General features: G+C 38.2%; 1 protein-coding gene across 17 annotated transcripts in view; it reads left to right on the top strand.

The window, feature by feature from the left end:
- The window catches only part of FAM172A (family with sequence similarity 172 member A), a 357,476-nt gene that overhangs the window by 31,626 nt on the left and 310,295 nt on the right, over positions 1–15,555 (top strand). For all 17 annotated transcript variants that reach the window (XM_043547397.1, XM_043547400.1, XM_037903228.1 and 14 more), the window contains 2 exons: positions 53–154; positions 4,156–4,256. In XM_043547397.1, coding sequence (XP_043403332.1) covers positions 53–154; positions 4,156–4,256 — 203 coding nt within the window. The remainder of the gene's footprint in view (positions 1–52; positions 155–4,155; positions 4,257–15,555) is intronic.

The raw sequence follows: 15,555 nt of genomic DNA, 5'->3' as shown, positions 1-15,555 counted from the left end.
GATATGCTTGTTAAAATAAAACAGGCATACTGTGCTGTGTTTTCCTTTTTAGATTTATTGTCCAGAATAGACTTGGATGAACTGATGAAAAAAGATGAGCCACCACTTGAGTTTCCCGATACTCTTGAAGGATTTGAGTATGCCTTTAATGAAAGTAAGTAGAATGTGCTTTGTGAAGAATCTACTTAGAAATTGTATAATATTAATAGATTGTTAGAAAATGGATTATACCTTGTAAAACCTTGCTAGAATTTCATAGTTTTCTGTTAAAAAATATAATTTTATCCTTAAATATAACTGGTTACGCTGTTTGGAGTGGCTCATGACCATGAGTGCCTACCTCGGAGTGGACTGTCAAAAACAGGGCAAACACCTCAAACTGGTGGTGTGTCCTATAATTAGATTTTACCAAAACAGTAACAGATATGAATTCCTGGATCACTATAACAGTCTTACCATGGAATCACAGATAGACAGAGTCTAATTGGACTCAGACAAACTGGACTTAGTGATAAATAGTCACTTACACCAAAAAACATACCACATTCAGGTTGTTTCCAGTCACTTATCCCAGATCAGTTGGTACCCTAGATCTTGCACCAAAGCCACCATGTGTAGCCAATCCTGTAATAAACTGTGACATTTTATTAACTAGGAAAAAGAAATGAGACACAGTTATTTACAGGTTAAAGCAAGCAAGCAAGCAAACAAATACACACAAGTGAGTTACTATCTAAATCCTAAGAGTGACATAGTTGTTTGATCAAAGTATCTTTCAGGGGAGACTCAGGAGCCAACCCCGGCGATCTCTGGCTTCAGTTTAGAATCTCTGGCCATTCAGAGTTCAGGGATTTTTATTTCTTTCCCCCAGAGCTCAAGATGATGGAACAAGTTCACATGCACGTCCCCTCTTCATGGGTGTGGGGGGAGCAATAAACAAAGTAATTTACACAATGGTGGTTCTGGTATCTATGGGCCTTATCTCCTGCTCAACAGAATAACACCTCCTGTGGCAAACTAGTATTTCACACTTGGTAATGTTTCTCTCCTGACTGTCCGGGTTTACCATTTCAGAATAAACACTTTTACAGTTACAGACCATACATTTAAATATTACCTGATAACATGGGATATAGATATTATAAGTGAGATTAATGCATGCAGTAACATACAAGAATTTCGTAGTCTAAACCCTAAATACAGTCTTATAAGACTAATACCTATTTTGAGCAAAACCAACATACAGGTGACCTGATCTGATTTCTGGCTATGATGTTGTCAGTTCTTAGCTAATGCCTGCAGCTTGGGCAAGAGCTGGCATCTGGCCTACCAGCGTCACAATAATGCTTTTGGAAATCTAGCTAAGTAATTTCAAATTTTGTAGATTTGTCAAACAGTTCTTGGTCCAACACGCTGTTCCATCATTTAGATTTGTACGTTATATACCTATGTAGATTGTTCCAGCTTCCTTTCTTTCAATATGAAATATTTGATACAAAAATTCTAAAAATTATTTCTAAAGGTATTTATTTTTAACGTTTAAAATTAAATCGGTTTCCTTGCCACTAGTAATATTTTATTTAGACTCAGTTTACTCGTTGATGGAGAAAACTATTATTATTAATAATTTAGATAGCAATTTATGCATTTGAGTTACACTTGAAAATTCCATGTCTGCTGATGGGAGTATAGTTCTTCAGAAGGGAATGCTCTGGGATAACAGGATAAATCTCTGAATTAGTAATGGGATGCTGTCTTTTACTATAGGTCACAAGTGTGAATCTAGGCTACGTTAGTAGAGACCACAAGTTACCACCATCTGGTGATGTATGTTAAATAAGTTGGTGGCTTTTATAATTGTCTAATATCTACATTATAAAATCCATCATCACAGTTGGTACCCATATTATCAATCTCAGATGAGAAATGGAGGCTAAAGAAATATCAGATTCCCAGAAGGGGTCCCTACAAAATTGTTTGAAACCTGTAGTAGGGCAGACTGGGAAGTTTACACTCCTATTGCCATGCAGTGCCTGTTCTGTGAATAGAAAACTTTAGTTTCTAATGCTGTCGATTTTACACCTTCCACTTTTAAGGGGGTGGGGGGAAAGCTTTCCTTTAAATGATAGTCATTTATGCAACACTTAGCTTTTTAATATCCTGATGGCTTTCAAAGGAAGGTACTTAGAGACTAAAAGTGTCATGAAAGTGATGCTCTTTCTTTGATGGGAGGGGTTAACACTGTCACTTTTCAGTTTTTTTTTTTTTTTTTTAAGGTACGTACAGCCTCTACTATTGTCTGTCTGCTCTACTGACTTCAGAGTTAATGGTGCACATGTGGTTTCTAAAAGGAGAGGGGCTGAAATCTGAGTGGGGAGGGGTGATTTAGAATTATATTATTAAAAGTTCCTTCACTAATGTAATAGCCTGAGTGACTTCCTTAGGGAGTAACAAACACTACAGCATATGCTTCTGGTTAAGGTATTGCCAAAGAAGGATATGTTTTGCTCTGATGTTTATAATTTATATGAACTGTAGTGCATTTTTATGTCATAATCTGTATGTTTCTATTTATGAAGGAGAAGTAAGTAAGCTGTTTTATTTTCTGCTTTGTAGAATTTGAAAAGATGGGGGTTTCTAAACATTTTAGGAATATTTGAAAATAAACTACAGTTATTACTAGATATTTGCTATGATTCCTTAGGGAGAGAGGAACTTCAGTAACCTGCTTTAAAACAAGCTATACTGAATAGTAACTAGCTAAGAAGGAACAACTGAGCCTAGAAATTTAAAATATGTAGAAGTCTTAGAGTATGGTGATTCCATGAAGAGAGGGATATTGGGACCTGAGATATTGGATATGAACTTGGGAAGGAACATTTCCCTGGAGGTTAGTAATCGGAAAAATATACTGAAACTGAGGTAATGGCAGGGCTGAGAGAGTCAAACCTCTTCTATTATTAAATGAGCAGGTTTATAGGCAGGTACACTGAAGACAACAGAAAGCTCTCATATGTTTTGTTTGCAGCTTCAGGAGTTTTCAAAACTAATCTTACTCCTTTTAAATAACATTTTCATGCACAGAATTCTTTATCAAAGCTTAGAATTCACAAGGAGATATCAGCTGAGTTAATGTCTTTGTCGTCTTCATGTTGCAGAGGAGGAAAAATTCTGCTAATAAACCATGCTTCTATCATTCAGATATTTCAGCATTTTACGATAATATGCTTAAATATTGTTGCTTTTAATCACTTCTCTTGTTAAACGCAACTTTGTGGCCATAACATTTTGTTTTTTATTTTGGCTAATAAGTTGAAATATAACTGGTAAAATATCTGATATACTTTTCCCTACCCCAGTCTACTTCTTTTTGGGCTGCCATTTTATTCCTCAGTCATCTCCAGCTAATCCCTTCCTTCATCTATAGCTGAATGTGCTACTGTACTTCAGCTATGAAGCTAAGAGACACTAATGTTGCTCTACAAAAAAAATTGCTGTGGTGTGCACATACTACTTGGACGTGCTGCATCATTTTTCTACTATTAGCTCAAGGTGCAAGAGTCCCAAGGCGTGTCCTGAACTAAGGTCCCCCTCTTGATTGCATTGGGGTGCTGAAGCATTTGACTTGTAACTGAAACTATGTTTTGGCGATTAAGAGCTTAATTTTCAAAAACTCTTTTCCTTTTTGCATTGCAATGTGCCACTCAAATTTTTTTGCACGTGCAATTTAATTGAGTACAAATGAGTAATAGTTGGTATATAATTACCTGGTTGGTTGGTACAAATCAGATTGTTTGCTATTCAGCTGCTAATTCTTCATTTTGCTGCACACTTTTAGGGACTCAAATATTAGTTGTGTAACAAGTTATCAGGCTGAAATTTGGGCCTGAAGCTCAGTATGTCACCTTTTATGCTCCACTTGATTCAGAGGTGAATGTGAACTAGAAGTGAATGTGATGGTGGTCTTGCTGCGGTCCATTTGGTTTAAGTGCCCTACATTGTAATAAGGGAGGGAGAAAGAATAATGTGGTATATGAATGAAAGTGGTTCTGCTTTCAGATGAACATTCTTTTGCTTTCCATTGTGAATTGTTACCTCTGCTTTTAAAACTCTTAAAATGTATATTTAAAGCTAATATTATTGTTTCTTTTATAGAGGGGCAATTAAGGCATATAAAAACTGGGGAGCCATTTGTTTTTAACTACCGTGAAGATTTGCATAGATGGAACCAAAAGCGCTACGAAGCTCTTGGAGAGGTATATGCTGTGTGTGTGTGTGTGTGTACACTGTGTGCTGTAGTTTTCCTCTGTGTACTAAAATATAGATAGAAATGAAATTATTTTAATTACCAATTGTTTTTTTAAAAAAATGTTCTGCATTTTAATGCTCTAACAATAATTTAAATTATTTAGTGTATATTTATATTGTTTATAATGTTTATAATTTATAATGTTGCAGTTTAAGTCCTGGCCTACATCTTTGGACCCTCTTTTGTGTTTAAAGTAGAATATAGTTTGGACCGTACAAACAGAAAAGAGACAAGGTGGGTGAAAGTCTTTCTTTCACCAACAGAAGTTGGCCCAATAAAAGATGATATGTCAGCCACCTTGTGTCTCTAATATCTGGGACCAACACAGCTACAGTAACACTGCAAACAAACAGAAAAGAGTATTTTTCATATTGTATGATAGCTTTTTTTAAAAAATACATAATTTCTCTAAGTTTCCTCTCCACCAGCCAGAGCACGGGTACTAAACTTCTGTGACATCATTTTCCATATGGAAGAGATGTATTAGCTGAATCTGCTGATTTCTCTTGTTGTCTTCAGCCGGTGGAGAGAGCGATCAGGCTTGCTAAAATAAATGTTTGGATTTGACCATTTTTGTTTTGGCAAATGGTTTTTTCACATCTTTTACTTTCTGTTAGGATTCGTTAGTTTGGAATAGGATGCTTCAATGTTGTTTTCTTTCCTTTTGCTTACTGAAGTATTCTTTAGAGATGTGATGAATTTGCTCTGTCTAATACCTCTTTCAGTTGTGCGAGAAAGTGGCCTTCCAGTTTGTGTGTCATGCTACTTATGCATGGTCAGCTGTAGCATTGAGTTGACATGAAAGGATACTTCTGGCCACAGGGGCTGTAAGAACATGCATGTCTGAGTCTGTAGTGCTCTGCCCCGATTGTTTCTGCCCAATAGCAGAGACCAGTTTGAGCACAGTGACCTGTCAGTATGTTGGTCCTGCTGTAGTCAGTGGCTTTCCCTGAAGAGGAATTCTTTGATGCACAAATTGGTGCTGTTTTCTCAGAGACTGTCTTTTGTTGTCCTTTCTTGGGAGGGACCATGGCACTATCAACAACAACAACAAAAAAAACATCCTTTGCCTCTGCTCCTCATTCATTGGCCGTTTTGCCTGGCTGTGGGATCAGGCCCATTTTTTGAAATGCTTTGCTCTCCATTTCCTCTTTCTGTAAACTTAACTCAAATTACCGAGGGATGTATTTGATTGTGAACATATTTAGAAAACATTTTGTCTTTTTGAAATTTCCTTTCTGTTCAAGTGTAACCACGTTAAAATATTAAACACAACAGCCCAAAACCGACTGTGCCAAGATAAATAGTATAAATTATCTTGAACAGGTTTCTGTGACTGCATAATGAGAAATGTACTTAAATTTATCAGTTTTTTAAAAATTCTCTGCTGCTTGTGACGATGCCAAGGGTACATTTATTAAGACTGAACATACATATAATCATGGGGTGTTTTCTAGTTATAACAGGATTTTTGTATATTATGAGAAATTCTGTAGACATTGACTAAGTGGGCTCAAGCAAAGGGTAGAGAGCACAAGTCACAAAAGTGATTGTTTGCTCCTGTACCTGATTGATTGGATAGCATAGACAATACTCCACTTCCTCTAACTGAGCCCTGGTAGAAAGAATGGCATGTGATCTGAGGAGTTAAATACAGTCAAAGTAGAGATTGCTTAGTGTAGCAGTTGGGACAAGTCTAGGGACTGTGCAGAAAGGAAGGATGCCCTTCCTATAGAAACTGAGGAATGGAGAGGAAGGGGAAGAGGATACAGGAGTTAAAAAGGAGATGTATGCACACACACACCTAAAATATACATAGTATTTGTTTTATGTAACATAAATAGTGCACCATCATGCAAGAAAAAACACATAATTTATATGGCAGAGAAATGTAAATTATAGAAAACCTAAATCAGAAAATTTCTATGAGATTACCTAAATAATAACATGTATTAAAAGTTTTGTTACAGTACCACAGAAAGTTTTGTCTCACCGCAGAAGTCAGGGGTCATGTGCAGAGTTAGGTTCAATTTATTACAGAGTTGATAGAACCTTTAGTGTGCAGGTACAGGGTTAATATTTTTGCAAATGCAAATATTTAGAATTATGAGTATGATTAATCATAATTAAAATAGGATTTTTTCTCCAGATCTCTTTTTTAAGTTAAAGAACAGCTTTGTCTCAGCAGCATTAAAAATAAGCTTTTACCTGCTACTAATTTTCTCCCTAGTTGCAAAGACGAGCATCATTTATTTGAACTACTAAGAGAATGGAACTGTTTATGTAGTATAAATGAAAGTGTAGATAAATAGTTGAGGACCTGTAAGTTAATGAGGAAGGGAGCATTAAGCAGTTTGCATTTGGAAGGACAGAAGCTTAAATTAACCAAATTCTGATGATAGGTTGCATGTGCACCTGAAGGCATTTGTGGCCCAGTCCAGCAACCCTTACTCGGGTAAATAAGCTGCTGGATCAGCTTCCAAATAAAATCTGCATGTGGGCAGTAGAAATTCTTTTCCAACTGCAGTTATGTATTCGTTATCACTAAACATTTCAGATGCAGTCTGACTAGCTAGCCCTTATTACAACAAACTAAATATGCACTCTCCAGCATGGCAAAATGATGCTTGCATGCCTTTGTCACCTATGTGCCTAGTTTGTTGTGGTGTGTGTGTGTGTGTTTTTTTTTTAATGGTGGGAACACCTCCCTTTACTGAGATAGCATAAAGTAAATCAAGAGTGGTGGAATATTTTTCTGAATTTAGTTAATATGTCAAGAATATGCCATGGATCTACAAAGAATGTAGAATTTTTCATCATGATATGGAAGAACGTTCATCACTTATGAATAGCATAGCCTTGAGTGGAAAACATAATCAATCCTTTGAAGTGTTAAAATCATCCTTGTATTACATAATCATATGATTCAATTCCATATCTTTTAAATTGTGTCTTGATTTTAATTTTGCATTCTAGTAGACCTGCTGCTGCTTCTACTGTGTTTCTATTTAGTTGTGTTGGCTTAAGGATATGAGGCAAAGCTGAGGGCCATCAGCTCTTCAACCAGTCATGAACTGCAAGAAAATGCCAACCACACTGATTATCCATGCTTAAACAAAAGTAATTTAAAAAAAATCTGTTAAAAATAACACTATTGGTTGCAAAGTCAAGCACTTAAAATTTAGGAAATGCCAGAATCATTCACATTCTTTTCCCTGGCCCAATTACTATTAATTTTTCTTTCATAGTGGCAGTTCATTGTCATCATAAATAGACATTGGTCTAGGGAAAGAGCATGTGAATGACATATAATCTGGAAGTTAATGCACTCACGTAGGATGGGGAGACCCAAGTTGAAGTCTCTACTTCACTGACTGTTTTATTTATAAAATTTGGAACAGCTTCAACAAGAAAGATTCTGGAGTGAGCCCCTCAGTATATCCCATAACCCAGTGGCTAGGACACTCTCCAGCTATGTGGAAGACCTATATTCAAATCCCTTCTGCACATCCGGCAGATGAGGGAATTGAAACCACATCTCCCACATTCCAGGTGAGTGCCCTAACCACTGGGCTGAAAGTTATAAGGAGGGGGCAGTGGAACCAGCACCATTCCCACCTCCTCTTCCTCAAGCCATTTTGTGAATGGAATCTCAGTCCTGTGGGGGGGAGGGAATTAGGGCCAAAACAGCTCTCTGAGTTTGTGTCAAAATCGTGATTGGTTTTGTAGGACTGAAAAATGGATTTTCAGCAAATAAACTATTGTAGGAAAAATCCTATTCAGCCCCTGGAGCCCCAGGATGAGCATGCTCTATGGATGGAGCATGTGCAAGTCAGTTGGCAGAATTTGTGAGGGGATGGAGATTGTTCTGTGCAAAGAATTAAGTTGCCAAGCTATAACAAGTCTCTAATTAGTATATGTTGAACTACATTTTTTTTTTTTCCCCCAGAGGCTCAAAACTTAGCCAAATTTGGGTGAATTTTCACAGGGATAGTAAAAGCGCATCCCTGGCACAAAAGCAATCCCTTGCCAAATTTCAAGTCCCGGCCAAAAGACATGGTGGTGCTAGAGTTTCTCAATGAGACAGTTTTCTGAATTTTTTTAACATGTGCACAACAATGTGTTTTTTCCTAACCTCCTTCTCAGATATGACTGAACTGTTTTAGATGAAATGTAATTTCATTCTAAGGCAGACACGTAACGTGGCTAATTTCATCCCAGATGACTAAAGTTTGGCAAAATTATAAGTAACTGAAAATGGAGTGTTATAATAGAAAGTGGAGGGCAACCTTAACTATAGGCTCTATTCCCTGAGCCAGCCCAATAATATATTTCTTTGCAGTTGGATTCCTTTTTTCTCCCTCTTTTCTGCCCCTGAAATAAAAAGGCTTGTTTTCAAACAAATGGCTTTAATAATAGATAGGGAGTGAGAGGTGCTGAGGGGGAAAAAAACCCTCTAAATCAGCAGGTGTTTAACTTTTAATAGTCTGTTTACCGTGAACTTTGTTTTTTGGTGAGTAAAAAAGGTGGAGAGACAATTAGTCATTTTTTGGTCTAACAGCTATTCAAAGAATGAAGACCACTAAAGAAAAGATGCATTTATGTTGAAATTTAAGTCTTAGCTGGGTGCAGTATTCATTTGCATATGTTAAATCCACTTCTGAAAATCTGATGTTTGGAAAGACTTTTACTTGAAGAGATTATGTCAGACGTGCATCAGTGAATTCTTCTAGTCTGTAGGCAGCAATTGGCGGAAGGTTCATCATAGTGACATGACAGTACGCAGGGTTCAGAGAGAGTTTCATAATTATTGTTAGCACGTTTCTTGAAAGAAGTGATGAGAGTCTCATAAAACCCAGATGGGAGTATGTTACATTGTTGATAAATGTGTTTTTACATTTTTAAATTGAAAAACAGTGAAAAACAGAAAAGATACAGTAAGGCAGATGGTTGTTTATATAACTACTGGCAAGTTGCTGTGATTTGAAGAATGTTAGTTACAGTTAAAAAAAGGGGGGGGGAGTGTGTGTGTGTGTGTGTGGGGGGGGTGTTTCAATGGGTTAGTCATGAGTTTCTTAAAATAAAACCTTCAGAAACTTTATCTCAATCGGAATCGGTTCCACTCTCGCCATCCTAAGTCTTGCATCCTAGGCTGACATTGAGTATGTCAGCACCTAGCAGACTTTTGCACATACCATTTTCATGCAGTTGGAAGACTTGAGGATAAAAATCAAGTGTGAAATCTTCAACTGTTTAATAGCATGGTCATGATAGATTTGAGTACCATGTAATTTCTTTCATAGTTTGTTTTCTTTTTAGGTTTTTCTCTTTTGAAATAACTTCTATCTAAGTATAGTTTTACCTCGGCTTTTTATTGCTTCTAATAAAAAAGCAGATATTAATTGCACAGCAAAGTTTTATTTGCCATATTCATTGTTCACATTGTCTTACAATGAATAGAACATCTAATACCAGAAACATCAGTGTACACAGAGGAGAAAAAAGAAGTGAGGATATAAAGTCTGTCCACTATTTGTGGGAGAAAAGGTGAACATAAGCTGCTTTTCTATTAAATAGATGGAAAGTAGAAAAATTTTAAAAGAGCAGTTCTTAAACAGAACACAAATCAACATAGTGTGGTGGTGAAAGCACACTGATTTCATCTTCACTATATGGTTCCATTTCAATGATTCCATTCGATTGTGTGTGTGTTTAATGTCCTTTTTCCATCAAGAATCATCAGAAGTTTTTGTGTAGAGGACACCTCCCACTGCAGAAAAATGTCATATTACTTTACCTGGAGTTTTCTAGAAACAGGATAGATGTGGAGAACCCCTTCATCAATAAAATATTTTAAAATCCATTTATATTTATTATTCTCCTCCTTTGTTGAGTTGAAGAACTCAGGGAAAATTAGTGAAATGTTGTTTACATTTTTAATTCCTTTACTAGATTTTTCTCCCGGTTCCTAGAATCAATAAAATTAACCAATATAGTACCTTTAGCTGCAGACTTCTTTTTTCAGTTTTCTGGGAACATCTTGAGATATACAGTAACCTTTGATGTTCCAGATACAACAGAATAGGAATTTTGTTTTATACAAGATCTACCAGCTGTGCAGAGTCTTTCCTATGGGGATCTTGATATTAGCTCTTCCTTCGTTCAGGCATGTTGTTCTATATGCTGATCTGCCAACTGGAGGATTGCCTTTCTGTTTTACCAGTCTGATTTACTGTTTAATGTTAATGGTGGCGAGTTTAAGTAGCAGAGTTTATAGTTTATTATCAAGAACCTGGAACTTGCTTTGTACAGTGGATCGTATTCCTGTGCATTTCACAATTTGTTCACGGCTGAGGAATTTACAGTAGAATTCATTCCTTGATTTAGAATTATGCATCAGAATCTTAACTTTTCATTTAAAAAGAGAGACAATTCTATTTCTTTTTGTTGTGCAGATAATCTTCCAAAAGTAAATCATTGTACTGTTGTGTTCCTGAATCAGCAATCTGCCTGATGCAGTTTTCAGAAGTGGGAACTGCTCCATTCATATCAGTGGGGTGTTAACACACAAACTCAGTGACAATTAAATGTAAACATCAGCTACTTCAGTGCTGTCACTGAAGCAGAAATACCCAGTTAATGTGCTTGCTGTTGTTGGATATGGTAGTGAATACTGGGGAAGTGGAGCAGGTGGACACTGTCACAGGTTGGTTAGGTCGAAAACAAAGTTCAAGCCCTCCTACCTCCACCCAGAGGATTTTTTAAGTTCCCTTACTGCCCATCCACAAGTGGGAGGGAAAGTAGAAAAGCCTCTCTTCCCTGGGCCAAAAGCATCAATTGCTTCCTGCTTGCCAAAACTCCAAACTTACCTGTCTAGAAGCCAAAAGCTTTAGCTTGTTTTAACCTAGTTGCCAAAACCTCCAGCTTTCCTCTGACAACTTCTGCAGTGCAGTTACACATTGTCAGTGTGAACTTCTCAGGCACATGGTAAAATAAAATGTGTTATTTATTTTGATAAATTCAGTGGAAACTGCTGATAACATTATTGATTTTTACATTTAATTTAATTAACTGATGCTGCCATAGAATGTCCAGTCTGCCTTTCTAACGAGGGCCTTTGTAACAGTATTTAGGTTCAGCCACAGTTTATGGAAGTCTTGATTATATCTTTATCTCTGGTCTGATTTAAAACTTCCAGCAGTTTTCGAAGGGAGAAAAGCTGAGATCTGGTCTTTATTACAGACCTATATCAGTACAACTATATTGTTCAGGGATGTGAAAAGTCTACACCTCTGAGTGACCTCTACTACCTCTGAGTAGTTATACTGACCTACTCCTCCCCCTGTTATACCAATAAAATAAAACCAGCAGGATCTTATTAAAGGGGAAAAGGCAAAATACGAAATACCACATTTATTGTGAATACAGAAAGAATCATAGTAGGCAGTTAGTTATAGCTATAACATTCCATTCAATCTCATATTTATTCATTCGCACACACGCGCACACACACACACACACGTTCTGCAAGGTTGTTGTCATAGTTACCAGCCTTAGAGTTGCTCATGCCAAGCCACTGGCCAGGTGGCCTGGACATGAGGAGGGAGCAGGGCCTCGTCAGATGCACATCTGATGCTCCTCGAAGTTGGTTTGCAGAATCAGACCCCAAAGTTCTTACTTTCCAGAGTCCATTTTTATAGGAATTTCTTCCTATGTCAGTCTATGGGAATTGCTTCATCATGCTGTTGCTGAATCAATCAGCAGATGTCACATTCCTGACGGCTCCGTGCTGCCAGATGTTATCTTGTTCTTTGGTTCTCCCATTTTTGAGGCTGTTGGGTGGATTCCAGTCTGCCCTCCGGGGGTCCTCTGGTTATTTCCACTTGACACCTTCTTCAGCTAATGGACACTGGATTCTTAGGCTGGCATCTCCCTGATCATTCAGTTATTATCCACAGCAAGCATCCATCCACATATATCCTCTATTTCTGTTTTAATCACAATTGTTAACAAAGTGAGATGAATACAACAAAAGGGCGGGGAGTCTCTGGGTGCTGTTTCTATTGTTACAGAGTATTGCATTGAGTCTCTCTCTGTGTGAGTAGTTGTTGTTACAAAGAATTGCTTTGAGAACAGACTCTGTCTTAGAATGTACTAACACAATTAGCAGCTTGCAAGTTTCACATATAGAGGGAGAGAAACAGTACCAAAAACCAAGAGACCTCTTAATTAGTAATACCCTGGAATTTAAACTATGGGGAATCAAACTCATTTGTGATTTTAATACAGAACTTCTTTAATATGATCCAACACCCCCACCCCTGGCACCATGTAGACAGGGCTATGTCAGCAGGAGATCTCCCGCCGACACAGCTACCGCCTCTTGAGCTCTCTACCGTTGGCATGGAGTGTCTTCATTAAAGCACTGCAGCATGCAGCTGGATCGGTGCAATTGCGTTTTAAGGGCAGATGTGCCCTGAGAAAACAAGAGTTCTCTGGCTGCTGTAAAATAGGACAGAAGCTTAATTTTTGTACTTCCCCATGTTTTAACCTCTTCCTGCTCAGGAAATTCAAGCAGTTCAAACCACTAATTTCAGCTCCCTGCCATTTCCCTGTCCCTGCCATTTCAGCAGTGGTTGGCTTAGTCTGGGCTGGCTACGGGAAACACATCCCTTGGACACTTCTGCAGTACCTCCCTTGCTGTGTGCCCCTCATCCGTGTGAGCTCTATGTGTGTGGGGTGAGGGCGGGGGAGTGCCTCTCCTCTTGTGCGGTGGCTCATTGGCTGGTGTGGCGGGTTCGGTCACAGAGATCCCCTTGGGACTGTTGCCTGGTGTGCTGAAATTACCTCTGAGCCCGTTTTCCTTGCCAGCTTGGGACTCCAGAACCCTGCCTTGTTGAGCCACACACGCTAGCCTGCTGCAGCTCAGAGTCTGGGCCACGCCCCCAAAGCTGCAGACTTTAACCAAAAACAGCTCAGCAAGTTACCGCTCAAGCACCCAGTTCCCAATGGGATCCAAACCCAAAATAAATCCGTTTTACTCTGTATAAAGCTTATACAGGGTAAACTCGTAAATTGTCTGCCCTCTATAACACTGATAGAGAGATATGCACAGCTGTTTGCTCCCCAGGCATTAATCACTTACTCTGGGTTAATTAATAAACAAAAGTGATTTTATTAAATATAAAAAGTAGGATTTAAGTGGTTTCAAGTAATAACAGACAGAACAAAGTAAGACACCAAGCAAAATAAAGCAAAAACACTCAAGTCTAAGCCTAACACATTAAGAAACTGATTACAGGTAATATCTCACCCTTAGAGATGTTCCAATAAGCTTCTGTCACAGACTAGATGCCTTCTGGGCCCAATCCTTTCCCTTGGTACAGTCCTTGTTAGTTCCAGCAGACATCTCAGGTGGTATGCTTTCTCATGACTGGCTGCCTTTGGCACAAAGGGGGAATCTTTTGCATCTCTGGGTCCCCACCCCTCCTTCTAAATGGAAGAGTATGAGATTTAAGATGGATTCCAGTATAGTGACATGGTCACATATCCTGTGAGACCCCAGCCTCCATTCTTCCTGGACTGGCCCACACATGCACAGGAAGGTTTGCAAGTAAACAGAGCCATTTATAGTTCATTGATTCTGAAGCACCCTTAATGGCTTCCACTTAATATGTTTACATCAGTAATACAAGTTTATATCTTATTCTCCTAACTTCAGACCTAGAAATAATACATGCAAATAGGATGAACACACTCAGTAGATTATAAACTTTGTAATGATACCTTACAAGAGACCTTTTGCATAAAGCATATTCCAGTTATTCACATTCATAACCATATTTTCATAAAGCATATGGAGTCCAACATCACAGCTGGTTGTTAAAGTGCTGTAGAAGCCAATTGCTCCTGCAAATCCATGTAAGCTACTATATGATCTGTTGTTGTTGTTGTTTGTTGTTTCCACCAATGTTCCCTCCTCTCCTTTTTAGTTTAGTGTTAGAACTGGGTTTCTGGAAATGCTGTTGGTAATAAGGAGTGTTGTTGTAATCTTTTGGGGAAAGAATTTTTCCCCTCATCACTGAATCAGCCATGGGGAGGTTTGGGAACTTTTGCTTTCCTCACAGCAGCCTGGAGGTCTGGTGGGTAGGGTACCTTTTATGTTAGTGGTGTAACTTTTGATTGTGGGTCTGTCTTACATCAACAAAGAAATGAAAACATTTTTAAAAATAAGTAAATGTCATAGTAAAAACAGAAAAGTTGGCACAGAAACTCAGGGAAGGTATAATTCCTAATATTTCTTTTAAGCTTCTATTTTTGAAAATTGACTGAATTTCAATTTGGAGTCCCTTCAGCTTCTACTGTGGTTTGCAGCAGCACATATGGCTAGTCACTTCACTCTTTTATTCCAGAACAGTGACATATTTTTCTTTCTGAGACATAGTTTGACACTTCTAGAAACTTGTTAGCTGGTCATAGTCAACACCAAGTGAATCTAAGGTTGGTCACAAAGACCTCATAGGCTTTTTAAAGTGTTAAACCTTCTCTACATTAGTGTTGAAAGATGTTTCTTAAAATGTGTTAGCTAGACACATTTATAAAGTTGGTATTTTCCTTGTCTAGACATGCCCTTCGTGTCCCAGTCATTGACCTAATAAACTGTAATACTGGTGGCTAAAGGAAAGAGGGCAAATTTTGAATGTGAAAAGGTGAGAGTACTGAGTTCAAGGAGTCTCCTTCCAACTGGAGTTCTTGCCAGTAATGTCTTTTCACATTAGCCCATAATTCCAGCCCCCACTTGCTGAAGGAAGGCCTCCCCTACCCCGCACTGGGACCCGTTCTATCCAGACAGCTTCTGTCATTCTTGTCATTTTTAGAATGGAGATGTTGAGCCTGTCATTCCCAGCTCCTGTGACCTCATCTTGCCTCTGGTTTTGATTTGATAGGTTGAGGGAGGGAATTTTGCAATGGGTTTTGTTTTGCAACGGCTTTGGGTTATTGGAAGGAGGGTGGTTTTGCTTAAATTAATTCCCAAGACATTGAATGCTACCATTTCACTGTCAGTATTAATATGGGATGCAGGTGATTGTCCAGAAACCGAGTAAATGAATACTGGATAGATCAGTGGTTTGATACTATGATGATGGTTGTTAGAGAAAAACCTAAGACTGGATGTTGTTCCTGAAACAGAGAGAACCTCTAAGTGGGTACCACTTACATTAGTACTTTAAAAAAAAGTAGCTGTG

This window comes from Chelonia mydas, chromosome 5, assembly GCF_015237465.2.
Source record: "Chelonia mydas isolate rCheMyd1 chromosome 5, rCheMyd1.pri.v2, whole genome shotgun sequence".
Taxonomy (NCBI): domain Eukaryota; kingdom Metazoa; phylum Chordata; order Testudines; family Cheloniidae; genus Chelonia; species Chelonia mydas.
The sequence above is the reverse complement of the archived record's forward strand: the minus strand, read 5'-3'. Positions and strand labels throughout refer to the sequence as shown.